This window comes from Sinohyriopsis cumingii, chromosome 12, assembly GCF_028554795.1.
Source record: "Sinohyriopsis cumingii isolate HCF-2022 chromosome 12, ASM2855479v2, whole genome shotgun sequence".
NCBI classification, from domain to species: domain Eukaryota; kingdom Metazoa; phylum Mollusca; class Bivalvia; order Unionida; family Unionidae; genus Sinohyriopsis; species Sinohyriopsis cumingii.
Genome location: NC_142972.1, coordinates 20,803,293 through 20,817,506, shown reverse-complemented (window position 1 = coordinate 20,817,506; position 14,214 = coordinate 20,803,293). Strand labels below are relative to the sequence as shown.

Sequence of the window (14,214 nt, the reverse complement as noted above, 5' to 3'; positions counted from 1 at the left end):
CCTTTTAAAATCTAAGGGAAATTATATAATGATAGCCCAGCTAGAAGGCATGAAGAGAAACACATTTCTTCCACCAAAGAAAGAAAAAAAATGCTGATATGGCATTAGTTTAGTGAGTACTGCTCTGTTACTGCATGACCCATACAAATGATCAACTTGCCAGCATGATTGCCTGAATGGCTTTAGATGAAAGGGATGGATGGTGAATGGATGGATCTGTTAAAGGATATAGACTGATTCATGATTATGGACCAACCTGGGTCCCCAAAAGTAACTGGTCAATGTGTTACTAAACTGGCCATAGCAATTATGACATTGGTCCATCATAGAACTGTAGTGGATGGGCTCTTCCCTGTCAGTGCCTGTGCTCTGATGTAAGCATGGGGTACTAAATCATACATTTTTAGCCATCCCCTCAGGCATAAATGTCTGCTTGATTAGATTTAGTACTGACCATAAACAATCTACATCTGATGACAGAGTCTGGACTTGATGGAACAGAGTCAAAATTTCCTTCTTCCTGTGCCAAATTCATGATGCTGGGATAGATCTTCGTAAGCAGTTCACTTAGGCACAGGTGTAGGCTTCATTGATTCTGTTTTTACAGTGAAGAATCGACATTTGATCTGAGAGTTTGGTCTTAATGGAACAGGGTCACCATTTCCTTCCTTCCAGTGCCAAGTTAATGATGCCAGAATAAGATAGGGGATTTCTGTAACCAGTCCATATCTGAATCAGCTAAAGCCATGTATCCATCTCTACTTGTTGCACTATCTTGCTAATGATGTGCTTTGTTTGGGTGTGCTGTAGCCCACTGACCCTGTCCAGCATGTGAATATGTGTTATATATAGCCTGAATCACACCCACAGGTTCCACACATGCAGTGTGATTATTCCCAGCCAGATTAAAGCAACTGCCTTCTCTACCAAGAGCACTTAGTGATGCTGATTGTGTTGATACCTGTAAGAGCACATTAAAACAATTGGCCTGTATAGGTAAAATCAGTCAATCATCACATACTCATATTTTGAAGTGGAAAGTAATGACCAATGCATAGGCCTATAAACAGTAAATGTCAAGACAGAGTTAGGCATCTGAATTGCAAAAATTTAATCTAAAAGGAAGATAACGTGAGATTGACAGAACCACAAACTGGAGTATATTTCCCAAGTTTAGAAAACTCAAAGGAATCAATAACCTGATGAAAAGGCACCAAGTCCATGTAGATTCATATTTGTTAGGTCTCATAATGAGTTAATATGCTTAAGAGGTACAATGGTATATAACTGTAAGTATTGGGAGACAGCCCCTCTATCCAATGGGAAACCATTCAAATTGGATTTCTGTCAAGGCAAACAGATGACTATTAAGCAATATTCTTGCTAAAACAAGCCAAAGACATGGTGAACTCCGTTATTAGCTTAGGTGAGCTGGATTTGTGATGCAGTAGATGTGTTCTTAGTATGTTATCATCAGGTAATGTATTTAAAAAGAAAATCAAGACAGATAAACAGATCACCGGAGATGAATGGATTGATGGAAAAGTGAATGCCACATCCACCACTTTTTGCAAAAAGGCAATGAACAAAAACATTTCCTTTAGCCACTCGTATTGTTCAGATCTAATGAAAATGTCATCTCTTTCATAACTTCATATAAATAGAGAATCATTCAAAAAATTCTGGTCATACTTTTGCTCAATAAAGTATAATACTAATGGCTGTCACGCTATGCACTCAGCATTAAGAGGTTAGTGTTAGGACTGGTCAGCCTTGTGTCAGGATAATATGACTGGGTGGGACATCATTATACATGTCTGTGGAATGATGCCCCAGTGCTAGACATCACTATAAACTGCCAAACTGCAGACATCGTAGTGATAGGACTGAAAAATTATTAAAGCTAAGTTAAACATCCAAATCACACAAACATACACACAATAAAGTTTAAAAAAGATTAACTAAACGTTCAAAAAATTGTTTCAGCTTTTAATTATGTAGGTTAAAGTTGTGTAGGATTCTAAAGTTTTCAGCAATGTTGCATTTTAAAAACAGGCTTAAAGAGAAGGAACAAATGAGATTTGTCACATAAAGAATATTTAGGGCCTGATTTTTGTTTGTGAGGGTTTTTTAATTTTTTTTATTTCATTGTATGCTGTTAGTATTGAAACATTGTATCTAGTGCCTGACCTTGTATGAAATCAGTGACAGTTTTAGTAAACAACATCTTTTTCTCAGAGATGAGTCAAGGACATTGTATTTTTTATCATGTGTTTTTATTTTTTTTTTGGTGAGGGACTTTCTAATTAAACAAAGATCTTTCAAGAACAATGTACTTTTGACCCTTATCAAGGGTCTCTTTTTATGTCTTAGTTTAAAATATAAATCTTGTTTATCTGAAATTTGTTTTTTGTACTTTAAGATCTAGCAGAATCAAATTGTATTATTGTTGTGTCCAGTAGTTTATTTGGGCTGGAATTTATTTCTTCAAATTATTCAATTCATTTGGTCAACCTATTATGGGGTTAATAAAAAAAAGAAGTGAAGAAAAAAAAGTGATTCTTTCTGGAAATACAGAGTGCTTATAAAAAAATAATATTCTTGGAAGAGACATTCACTGGGATTTATAGTGAATTTAAATCTGTAATTGTATGACTGTGATTCAACAAAAGACTTGGTACAACACCATGACACAAGCCATCACAGGCTCATCACCACTTTCAGCACTGGATTTAATTTTTTATTTCCACTAAAGTTTATTCAGAAATGTTATTATTATGACTTGTATTTGTAATGGTAAATTGTTTGTTGAATTTTACAAAGTTTGTTGCTTCTCACTCATTTCTGTTACTTATTTTAAGAGCATCGACTCGTAACAATGTCAAACATTGAAAATGTCAATACAAATTAGGTCTCCTTTAAAACTGCTTTGGATACAAACTGCATCACTACAAGTTTGATGCAGAATATTTCATCTCATACAAATGACTATACAAAGATAACAAATACAACAAAAAGGTGCTATTAATTCTTTATTGTTTTTGTTAATTATTACAATTGAAGTGCTCAGTTAGTTTCTATTTCATCTATCATGAAAATTTAATTTTCCAGAGACCATTTTCAACAACAAAACACCTTATCTGAGAGCATGTTAATCTGATGTTCCTAATGTAAAGACATATACTATATATGTAATATAATTATGTACATTGGAAACCCTGCTGTCTTTCAATAAAGTTAAAATTACTTCATTAAAGCATTTGTGTTATCTCAAGGAAAAAGAATTACTAATAAATACACCTTGATGCAAAATATGTATGCAGGTAATAACTGAATTAACAATCAATATCAAATCAATGAAGATGAAAGTAAAGCAAAGCAAAAAATATATAGTCTTTAAAAAAATGCATAGTGTGACAACTCTTCCTTTTAAATTTTAAATAATATTTGATGGATAAAATATTTATGTGAAACTACATCTCATGAGGACTTAATGTTGCTAAACCCCTATACATTTTGAAATAGAACAATTTTTATACAAATTTTGAAAAAACAAATTCATTCAATTTTTGCATTGAGTGTTATGTATCCAACCTATCATAAACAGTTATTGCTAGAACTGTTATCTACCTTATGCAATCATTGCTAGAACTGTTATCTACATTATACAATCATAGCGAGAACTGTTATCTACATTATACAATCATAGCTAGAACTGTTATCTACCTTATGCAATCATTGCTAGAACTGTTATCTACACTATACAATCATAACTAGAACTGTTATCTACCTTATGCAATCATTGCTAGAACTGTTATCTACATTATACAATCATAGCTAGAACTGTTATCTACATTATACAATCATAGCTAGAACTGTTATCTACATTATACAATCATTGCTAGAACTGTTATCTACCTTATCAATCATTACTATAACTTTTATCTACCGTATACAAGCATTGCTATACTGTTATCTATCTTATACAATTATTGCTACAACTGTTATCTTTTTCTTATCTAAATTAAAATTGTATAAATGGGTTCTCTAGATTTAAGAATCACTGTACAGGACAAATAGATAAAAGGAATTATCCCCATCTAGCACTTTCATAAGGAATCACTGGTTATATTAGATCATATTGTGTCTTCTACATACAGTGCCATGCAACATGGGTCTCGATCTGTTCAATTTGTTCTATGGAATGTTACAGTATAAACATTAAGTCCATTTTCAGTAACAAAGCTTTCCAGGAATCCCAAGTGAGCTGTCTACAGGCTGGCAGTAACTCTGGACTGTAAGAAAAAAATACAACAGATTCATCTTACCAGGCATTATACATCAGCAGTTGGCAGTGTATCATAGTTCCTATGAAATTATTATATTTCTCCCCAGTAGTGATTTTTACAGGAGATCTGCTTAACATAAAATCAAATCTTATGGGAATTCTACAATATTAATATTTGAAGTTTAAATTCTGCCAAAGGTTACCATTCATGGTTGGTGATTATTTTTTTAATAGAGTTTCCTGTTTCTTCCACCTTAACTATCACAAATGCCACAATGTAAATAATCAAGTGTACATAATACAGATTACCTGAAATTATTGTCTAATTTACTCTAAAATAATATTTTTGAAGAAACTAAATTAAATTATACAGTGCTTTCATTTATAACCTCACCATATCTATGAAGGATTCCATAACATTCCCTTGAAAAGGTGTACTACCATTCTTGTTGGTATCAACCCTATGAAGGAAATTAGTGCATACATTTCTTGAAAAAAATGCCATAATTTAAATATTTTGGAAACCAAAATAAAACACAACAGAGGACATAATTCTTCTATAAGTATACAGTTCTTCAACTGGTTTCCAGTTACTTTATGCTGATATGTAGATTTTACAATTCTTGATGCATCATTAAATTTTAAACAAATTTTATGATGGATAAAAACACTTTGTTCTATCAGAATTGTTTAGTATGTGTTTTAACTTAAATTTTCCAATGAATTATAAATAAATAGTTTTCAATCATCTTCATGTCTGTTGATGACATCTAAATTAAAATAAGTTCACAATCATCGCATGTGATAGGTATATCAACCTTCCTTCATGTAATAAACCACTGATGTCACCCAGGTTTCTTAACCCTTTATCTCATGCAAGCGTCTTTGGATGCCTCTACTCCATTCGCATGGAAGCACCTTTTGACGCCTCTACTCCATTTGCATGGAAGAGCTTTTTGATGCCTGCTGTAAACATCAGCCATTTTGAGCTGGTTTTCATAGCGCCACCTTTGGGGAAAACCCCCCTGTTAGATACTACATTCATTTCTGCGAATGACAATTACGTCAGATCACGTGGTCAGTGTTTATGCACTGGTCGATATCTGCTATTTAAAGTAACTGGGTCGTAATCTCCACTCTCCAAAATGGCAGTCGCAGATTTCATTCAGTACTTACGAAGTTTTCACAATTAGAATCACAACTATGAAAGATTCAATAACTTAGGTAAAGGCTCTGTCATTGATGTGGGCAGCAATTAGTTTTTATAAATTATCAAATTCAGATGACTTAGTGATGTAGACGCAGACGGAAAACTTGCAAATTCCGAGTATGAGAAATGGCAGCTACGGTTGGTCACACGGCCTCACTGACATGACGGTGAATGAGTTCTCTCAAGATTTTAAAGCACATAGAAAATTCTTCCGTGAAAAATAATTACACAGCTATAAAAATCAGACTTTACTCTTAAATTTTTCCACATATAATAGATGTGTACCAAAAATGTAAAATGGTTAAAATTGCTGTTAAACATAACATACACTACATTGCTTAACAGTTCACTGGCAGGCCTATGCATATGGAGTCGACTAGGTAACAGGTGTTCTATTTATATCGCGCTGCACTTTGTAACTATGCTCTATGAAGTAAAGGGTTAATACACAGTAAACATATGCACAATGCACTCCATCCTGTCAATGTTCCCAAGGCACATAAAAATTATCATGCATGCACCCTGGAATACTGAAAGTGGAACATTATGTGCAATTGTGGAAAATAATGGAAAAACTAGAAATGTGCTCATGTAACACTGATGCCCCATGACAGTGAACTGAACCACATTGTAACAGATGGAGAGGTGTATCATCCTTTGAATGTCATGGTGGGGCAAAAAAAATCAAATTTTTCCCATAATTAACATGGCAGATAGCTTTGAGGGGATGCTGAGTGAAAGAATGCATAGAATTTAATCTCCTGAAATATATAGAATTTAATCTCTTGCATGCTGTAATCAAGCAACAGGATAATTCTTTAATTTAAAAAAAATCAAGTCAGAGTTTCTTTTGATATTTCTCACTACAAGTTCAGATACTGCAATTGGGGGTAAGTATGACTGATACAGCAGTTGGGGGTAAGTGTGACTGACCCAATCACAAAAGTCTAAAAACTTAAGTTTCTAAAATTGGATTCAAAAGTTCTGAGGAACTCAGAATTAGATAACAGGAAAATTGCCAATATGGAAAGTTAAATAACATACAAATTGTGCACAAAAACTGAAGCAACTAATATGCTAGCTTTTGCATACTATCTGACAAAAAATATATGAAATTAACTGCAGAGACCAAACTGAAAGATAAAAGCTTTTACAAAGTAGGGCTCAAAGTTTACTGAAGAGTAGGACAACCATTATAGTCATTTTTGGCTCAGGTGATAGGTAATTCTGACATGATTTTGTGGGGAAACTTCAATTGTAATAAAGTGGCTGCAGCTCAGATCACAACTTTATCTATTACAAAAAATGATGGATTTTGTTCAAACATTTTCTGTGGGACTTATGATTTCAGGATGAACAGAACATTTTCCGTGGGACCTATGATTTTAGGATGAATAGAACACTTTCTGTGGGACCTATGATTTCAGGATGAATAGAACATTCTCCATGGGACCTATGATTTTAGGATGAATAGAACATTTTCCATGGGACCCATGATTTCAGGATGAATAGAACATTTTCTGTGGGACCTATGATTTCAGGATGAATAGAACATTTTCCATGGGACCTATGATTTTAGGATGAATAGAACACTTTCTGTGGGACCTATGATTTCAGGATGAATAGAACATTCTCCATGGGACCTATGATTTCAGGATTAATAGAACATTTTCTGTGGGACCTACGCTTTCAGGATGAATAGAACATTTTCTGTGGGACCTATGATTTCAGGATGAATAGAAAATTTAATGCTGGCAAGAGGTTATGAAAGATTGAATGCAATTACTGAAGCAAAACAAGTGGAAGGAAGTCTTTATAATCATTATGGTCAGTGACATCAGTGCATTTTTGGATTAATTGTCAGGTACAAATCTCAGTGCAGTTTAAAACCAAGAGCAGTGTATCCCTCATAGATTGGTTAATTTTGAAAAATAACTAACATGTAGTTGTGGGATATGTTAAGTATGCAGTTAGTGATCTAAAATGGTGTATTAACAGAATATTGGCTATCCAGGACCAATACTAGGGTTACCAAGGGCCAATACAAGGGTTATCCAGGGCAAATACAAGGGTTACCAAGGGCAAATACAAGGGTTACCAAGGGCCAGTATAAGGGTTACTCAGGGCCAATAAAAAGGGTTACCCAGTGCCAATACAAGGGTGACCCAGGCCAATAAAAGGGTTACCAAGGACCAATAAAAAGGGTTATCCAGGGCCAATAAAAGGGTTACTTGGAGCAATAAAGTCTCACAATTACCCTCAAAAGCTAAAGTCCATAAAAAGGAAATAATCAAACATTCAAACCAGCCCAGCTGTGCTGTGATGAAGGGTTTGGTAAGGTTAAAATGATGTTTTTCCAGTGAACATTAAACACATGATCAGCAGTGACTAAATATTTACAGTGTAAAAAATTAAATATAGTTATTGATCATCAGAGAAATCAAGTTACATCAAAAGCAACCCATTTCAATTCTTTACTCCAAAATGGAATCTGCAACGTAAGTCCTCAAACAAAAAATTGCTACCATCTGTACACCTCAGTCAAGAACTAATAGTTGTACACTACAAATTGTTACCATCCGTACACCAAAATCAAGAACTAACAGTTGTACACTACAAATTGTTACCATCTGTACACCAAAATCAAGAACTAACAGTTGTACACTACAAATTGTTACCATCTGTACACCAAAATCAAGAACTAACAGTTGTACACTACAAAATTGCTACCATCTGTACACCACAATCAAGAACTAATAGCTGTACACTACAAATTGCTACCATCTGTACACCTCATTCAAGAACCAACAGTTGTACAAAATTGAAGTAGTTACTAGAAAGTGTATGATTCTTGCTACCTGTGAATTCAGTTGCATATTCAAATTTGAGTCATTAAAATAAATCTCACTACTTTGCACAATAGCAACAAATTACATGCTATTTATAAATTGTCTGAAAGCATTTTATTACTGTAGGCAAAGGCTTCACTAATAACCTTATAAAGTATAATTTTCAGTTAAAATTACCTGATCATCTTGAATTTTAAAAAAAAATTTCAAGTTTGCACTTCTGTGATTAAATAATCAACAATTGTAGAGCATTATCTTAATAATAAATTAGTTACAGTTATTTGTCTTTGTTCTATACATGTATCAGAAATATCACATATCTAGAATAAACAACTAACGAAATAATGTTTTGTGATCATTTTCAGCCTTTACCTGTTGCACACTTGAGTTATTATCCACAAGACTGCTAGTACACCTTCCGTGCATCCGATATAGAGTTACCCAAGTCCAACAACTCATGTCCAATCATATCATATCCAACAACCCAAGTCCAACAACTCATGTCCAATCATATCATGTTCATCACAATTTGCTTTTGCTTAACAGCTACGAAAGAACTTAAAGGCCTCTAATTCACTTAGAATTTTGCCATTGCATACTGATCCAAGATTTTTTCAACTGCATCGTACCTGTATGGGCATCCCTGTTCAATGGACATATTTGAAATCAAGAAATAAATTACCTGTTTTGCCTCCTTACAAAGACTTGTATTTAAGCAGGAGTTTTTGGATTGTCTGTCCACATTCTGGATCAACCTTGCTCCACTGATTGACGACTCTCTCCTGGATGAACTCCTGGGCATCCTTTGCATGACTGGCAATGTTCTCACACAGTCTTTGTCTTGCTTCAGGGTTCAAAACCTAACAAAGTATGCATGGCATTCAATGTAAAAGAATGGTACCATACAAAAATGTTGTCAAGCTTACAACTGGCATCAAAATGGACAAGGCACATATCCTAGCATGTCAGCTAAAATGTTTAGGCATATAGTAATATGGTTCCAAAGTTAAATGCAGCTGCCAGTTACATGACTTTCAAAAAGTAAAACTTCAGCACAAAACTGTAACACTGTTGACAATGACAATGTTGCCACCAACAGTGCTGCTAGAAAAGTGACACCTATATCAAACCATTCACATGACTGACACTTTTAATTCATATAGTTTATTCTAATGGAATAGGTATAAAGCCCTTATTAGTGAGTTAATTTCAACATAGGGCCATTTGGCTGCTTGTAACACCTGAAATCATTGTTTAAATTGCATTAAAGAAAAGATATATATACTGAATTTTATTCACCAAATTTTCTTTGAATAGACTGAAGAAAAGCAACTGCAGATATAAAAAATACATGTTTTTAGTAAATTATGTTTCTCCAGTAATACCTGATCACATTATAGTTATGAAAATAAACTCCACTAACTCCTGAATCTATACAGACAAAGGACATAAACCCTTACCCATGATCTCCCCTCACTACCATAAGGTGGCTACCAACCAACATAACTTACTTAAAATTTTCTTTCTCCTTTAAATACACTCCCCTATCACATCAAGGTTAGGAAAATAGGCAACAGGAGGAAAAAATACTGACTATCCAACCTCTACCACTGGCAACTTTTGAGGGAAAACTGGTCGGATTCCCCATAGGAAGGATAACCCACTCTCCTAGCATGAAAGTAACACAACTGAGAGTAACATAATCCCATGACAACCATACATGGACAAGAACAAACTAATAAATTCTACATACCAATAAAAATGCCAAGTGAAACCAGCAGAAGAATAGAATCATTTCCATGAGGCTTTTTAAGCTGATGTCAAATGGGCCTGGTGGTCATCTGGATCACAGCCACTGGACACACCAGATTCAAGTCTTGTCACTATGAAACTAGATCACAGGGAGAGAAGGTTGACTGTACATGCCAGCTGACAGCTTCTTGTATGCCTCACATTGAAATGCTGTGTTCAAGTGCAAAGCTTGCAGAGATCACTCGAATCTCATGAACTGAAACCTTTATGAGGTATATCTAATCTTTTAAGACTTTAGACTATACTGAGCATACTAAACACTTCATCTGAACTGCTTGACTTGGCTCACAGTTGGTGGCAATGGTCATTCAAAAGTTGGCAACACATGATATCTATTACCTCAACAGCTACTCAATGGTGGGATCTTAGTAAAACCATCCAGTTATTTGCACTCACTGTGGAGGTTGTCCTCATCAGGCACTACCTCTATGTTCATGCTTGCCACCGTGACAGACCTTGATGACGAAAATAAACAGGTATGGTCAGCTAGACAGCTATACTGGCTGGATGGCAGCTAGATTGGTGGTGAACAGCATGAACTGAGTGGCAATATATATTATCAACAGCTAACAAATACCCCATGTTCATGTAGAACATTTTCCCAAGGCATGGACAAGGCACTGTCCTTGTCTCAAAGTGTGTCACAGCATCCTTCCAACACAGCTTGGAGGAGTGGCAATATAGCTTATCAAAATCTGGAATAACAGGCCTGAAGGTCATGTTCATACAAGCAGGGGTGGGTGAGTGACTATGACCAATGGGTTGCTGGAATAAGGGAGGACACTTTCCCATCCAATCCAAGACACAAATGGAAGTTCTGCCACTTTCCATCAACCAAAACTTCACCCATCTCTTCAAAATATTTCGCAAAACTGTAGACCAATTACTGCTGAACACTTTGCACACACAATGCTGTTCGTTGTTGCTGAACACTCTCCTCATGAAAGATGGGCATCTTGCATATCCTCATTGACTTTGGCACATAACATGAAAGATGGGCATCATGCATATCCTCACTGACTTTGGCACATAACATCATTATCATTTAATTTAAAACAAGAAAAGAATCTGAAATAGCAGCAAAGTGTTTACTTATAACAACAACAAAAAAATTAGTAGTGGTAAAGGGAGGTAAGACGTAAGAGTTTCTTCCCTTGTTCTTATGGCATAGTCTGAATTTTTGTCATTTCTTTTCATGATGTCTGATATCTAGAAATAACAGAGTTTATTTTCGTAATTTTAATGTAACCAATGAATGTATTCAGATAAGAAAATAACCCACCTGACCCTTAATTTCATATGGATTAATCCAATTCACATGGATTGATTCATTCTAAGTTACCATGTTTGCACAAACAGTAAACACAACCAATGTGATGATATTTCATGGAGATGTGAAAACTCCATTTAAGACACACTTCTAATTGTTGCCAAAAAAATTGAATGAATACCACATGTTTTAAAAACTCATCCTTAAATAGATGTATGGGCACAGTCAAAAACATTGTAAATTTAAAAAAAAATAAAACACAATGCCAAAGTTGGACTGATAGCACTTGAAGGACTTACATAATTTACTAGTTGACCATTTCATTAAGCAAGATGATATAGTACTGTAAGAACACAACCCTATGTAAACTATCTCCCAAATTTTATATCATGCTGACTTTACCTCACTGATTATAGTCTGATAACATATTTTTTCCAGAGATTTAGGCATGGTCTCTTGCTAAAAATCAAACTCATTCAAGATCCTGATCACATAAATAAACTTATTTTCCAAATTTTACCAAAACTGAATGAAAAATGATCAGTAGAGATAAGGAGAAAACAAGCTCTGCCCATCATGCAAGATCATCTCATTATTATTGGTGTATCTTGTTCACTATCAAACTCATCCAAGATCTTGATGGTATGGGCCTATGGTCCAAGTTTGATCACAATCAGATCAGAAATATGGCCTCAAGAGTGATAATAAGTAATTATTGACAGAAGATAGAGGGATAGATGATGGAACACATGATAAGCTCACCGGGTTTTTACACATGGCCATATACCAAAAATGTGTACCTTTTCCCAGTAGGTGGTGACTTGGGAAAAGTTGTCCTCATCAGCAGTATTGTAGCGAGCCACATCTCCACTCACTGTAGTGGTGTGCTCCATGTGTTTGGCATCATCTTGAGGGCCACTGAAACTGTTGGGGAAGTAGTTCGGTGCTCCAGCTATAATACAGTTGAAAATTTTCTAATGCACATGTCAGTATCACATAACACTCCAACAACTAAACTTACATAAGTATTCAACAAAGCTCTAGTATGCAAAAGTAAATGCTAAGGCGGGTTTGGAAGTTTTAAAATCTGAAGTAAAATTTGTTTCTTGAATAGCACTAGCTTGTTTATACTATGTTAGGAGTCCTTCCATATTATTGCCAATCCACCACTCCCAAGAAATGTCTTTGGACTTTTTTAGTAATGAAAGTGTTACTTACCTAAGGTACTGATAAATCTACTTACCTAAACTAAAATCAAATGAGAGTGGTCTCCCCATGGAAAAAGGGACTGGTGCTAAATCCTGTCAATCTTCAGTTGCTAGCTAGCTACAGGAACAGAAGTGCATGCTCTTCCAGGAAAGTAACAACAGACAGTGCTTGTGAGGGAGTATATTATTATTATTATGAGCAGTCAAGTATTATCAAAGATATATCTTTTACTTCAAAAACTTTCTTTTTTTAAAATATTACCTGATCAAAATATGTAAGAAAAACAGGTGCAAGGTAGAGGAATTTACATCCCCAAACCCCTAAGTTTGGTCTCCTAAATATGAACAGCATTTCAAGTTTCATAAGAGATACAGGCAGAAGATAGTACAGATAGATGGAGAGGTGCAGCCTTAATGGTCACTCTTGCACCAAACAGAGTAAACAACATCATTATGAAACTGCTAAGTAACCTGGGAAGGTAGCCCAGGTACAGTCCCTACTGGGTCAAACTGAACCCTTTGTATTATGGTCAGGTAGTGAATTTGAAGGTTTGTATCACTTAAATTTAACCAAAATAGGGTTGATAAGAGTGACAATGTCTGGTACTGGAACAACAACATACTCCTATATCTCGGTTACTGTTCTTAAGGAAGCAATAAATTCATACATATTTTGTTTTCCAAACATGATTTAGAACAACAACAAACAAAAAGCATGTTTCTGCATAGCCCCCATCATCTTATTTATGTGAAAATAATGACACATGCATCATACATCTGACAGGAAAATTAAAAATATTATGACTCAGTTCACTGAATAAGTAATTTGGACATTTCAACTGGAAAATTTAGACTTTTCATCATTATAAACATTTCTCATAAAGGATTTTTTTAAATGAGAGGACAACATGCCTAGGATGCTAACATGCTGTTTTCATTGCCTAAATTATGGCACAAGAATAGGAAATTATTTTTGTAAGATATTATTTGTGCACAAATTTTCACTACATTCTAATTTACTTGTACTCTGTTATTATAATTTATGTGCAATTCATTTCTAATGACCAAGATCTGAACTGATGATATTTATTGTCCAATAAAATCTGTAAATTTAACAAAAATGTCAAAAAAAATTGGCAAAATGGACAAATCTGTCACAAATCTTGACAACTGCTGTAAAATCCATAATTTGTAGAAAATTCTGCAATGTGGTCACCTTGATTACCATATACATATGACAAAGTGTTACCATCCTTCTGGTTAATCTCTGAATTTGAAAAGTTAATTTATTAAAAGATATTTTAAGTTAATTTATTTTAAGAGATCATAACTATCAAATACTACATTCTTACAGCTAAGCTATTCTAAACAAAGAAAATCAAAAATTTCAACAGCTCTTAATACAAGGAAAATTACATGTGATGTTTACCTTGGTTATCATTAACACATTGTGGGCCATCCCTCTGGTAATTCTTGACATTGGCATTGTATGGGCAGTTGACAGGAATCTGAAGGTAGTTACTTCCCAGTCGATGACGATGGGTGTCCGAGTAAGAGAACAGACGTCCCTGGATTGA

At 34.7% G+C, this 14,214-nt stretch overlaps 1 protein-coding gene across 1 annotated transcript in view; it reads right to left on the bottom strand.

Moving 5' to 3' along the window:
* Positions 1–3,019: 3,019 nt before the first annotated feature.
* LOC149786072 (catalase-like) overlaps positions 3,020–14,214 on the bottom strand; it is a 37,333-nt gene continuing 26,138 nt past the window's right edge. The window contains exons 9-12 of the mRNA XM_089976364.1: positions 14,067–14,205; positions 12,230–12,381; positions 9,030–9,207; positions 3,020–4,295 (exon numbers count right to left, since the gene is read on the bottom strand). Of these exons, the coding sequence (XP_089832490.1) occupies positions 9,043–9,207; positions 12,230–12,381; positions 14,067–14,205 (456 nt within the window). The 3' untranslated portion in view covers positions 3,020–4,295; positions 9,030–9,042. The remainder of the gene's footprint in view (positions 4,296–9,029; positions 9,208–12,229; positions 12,382–14,066; positions 14,206–14,214) is intronic.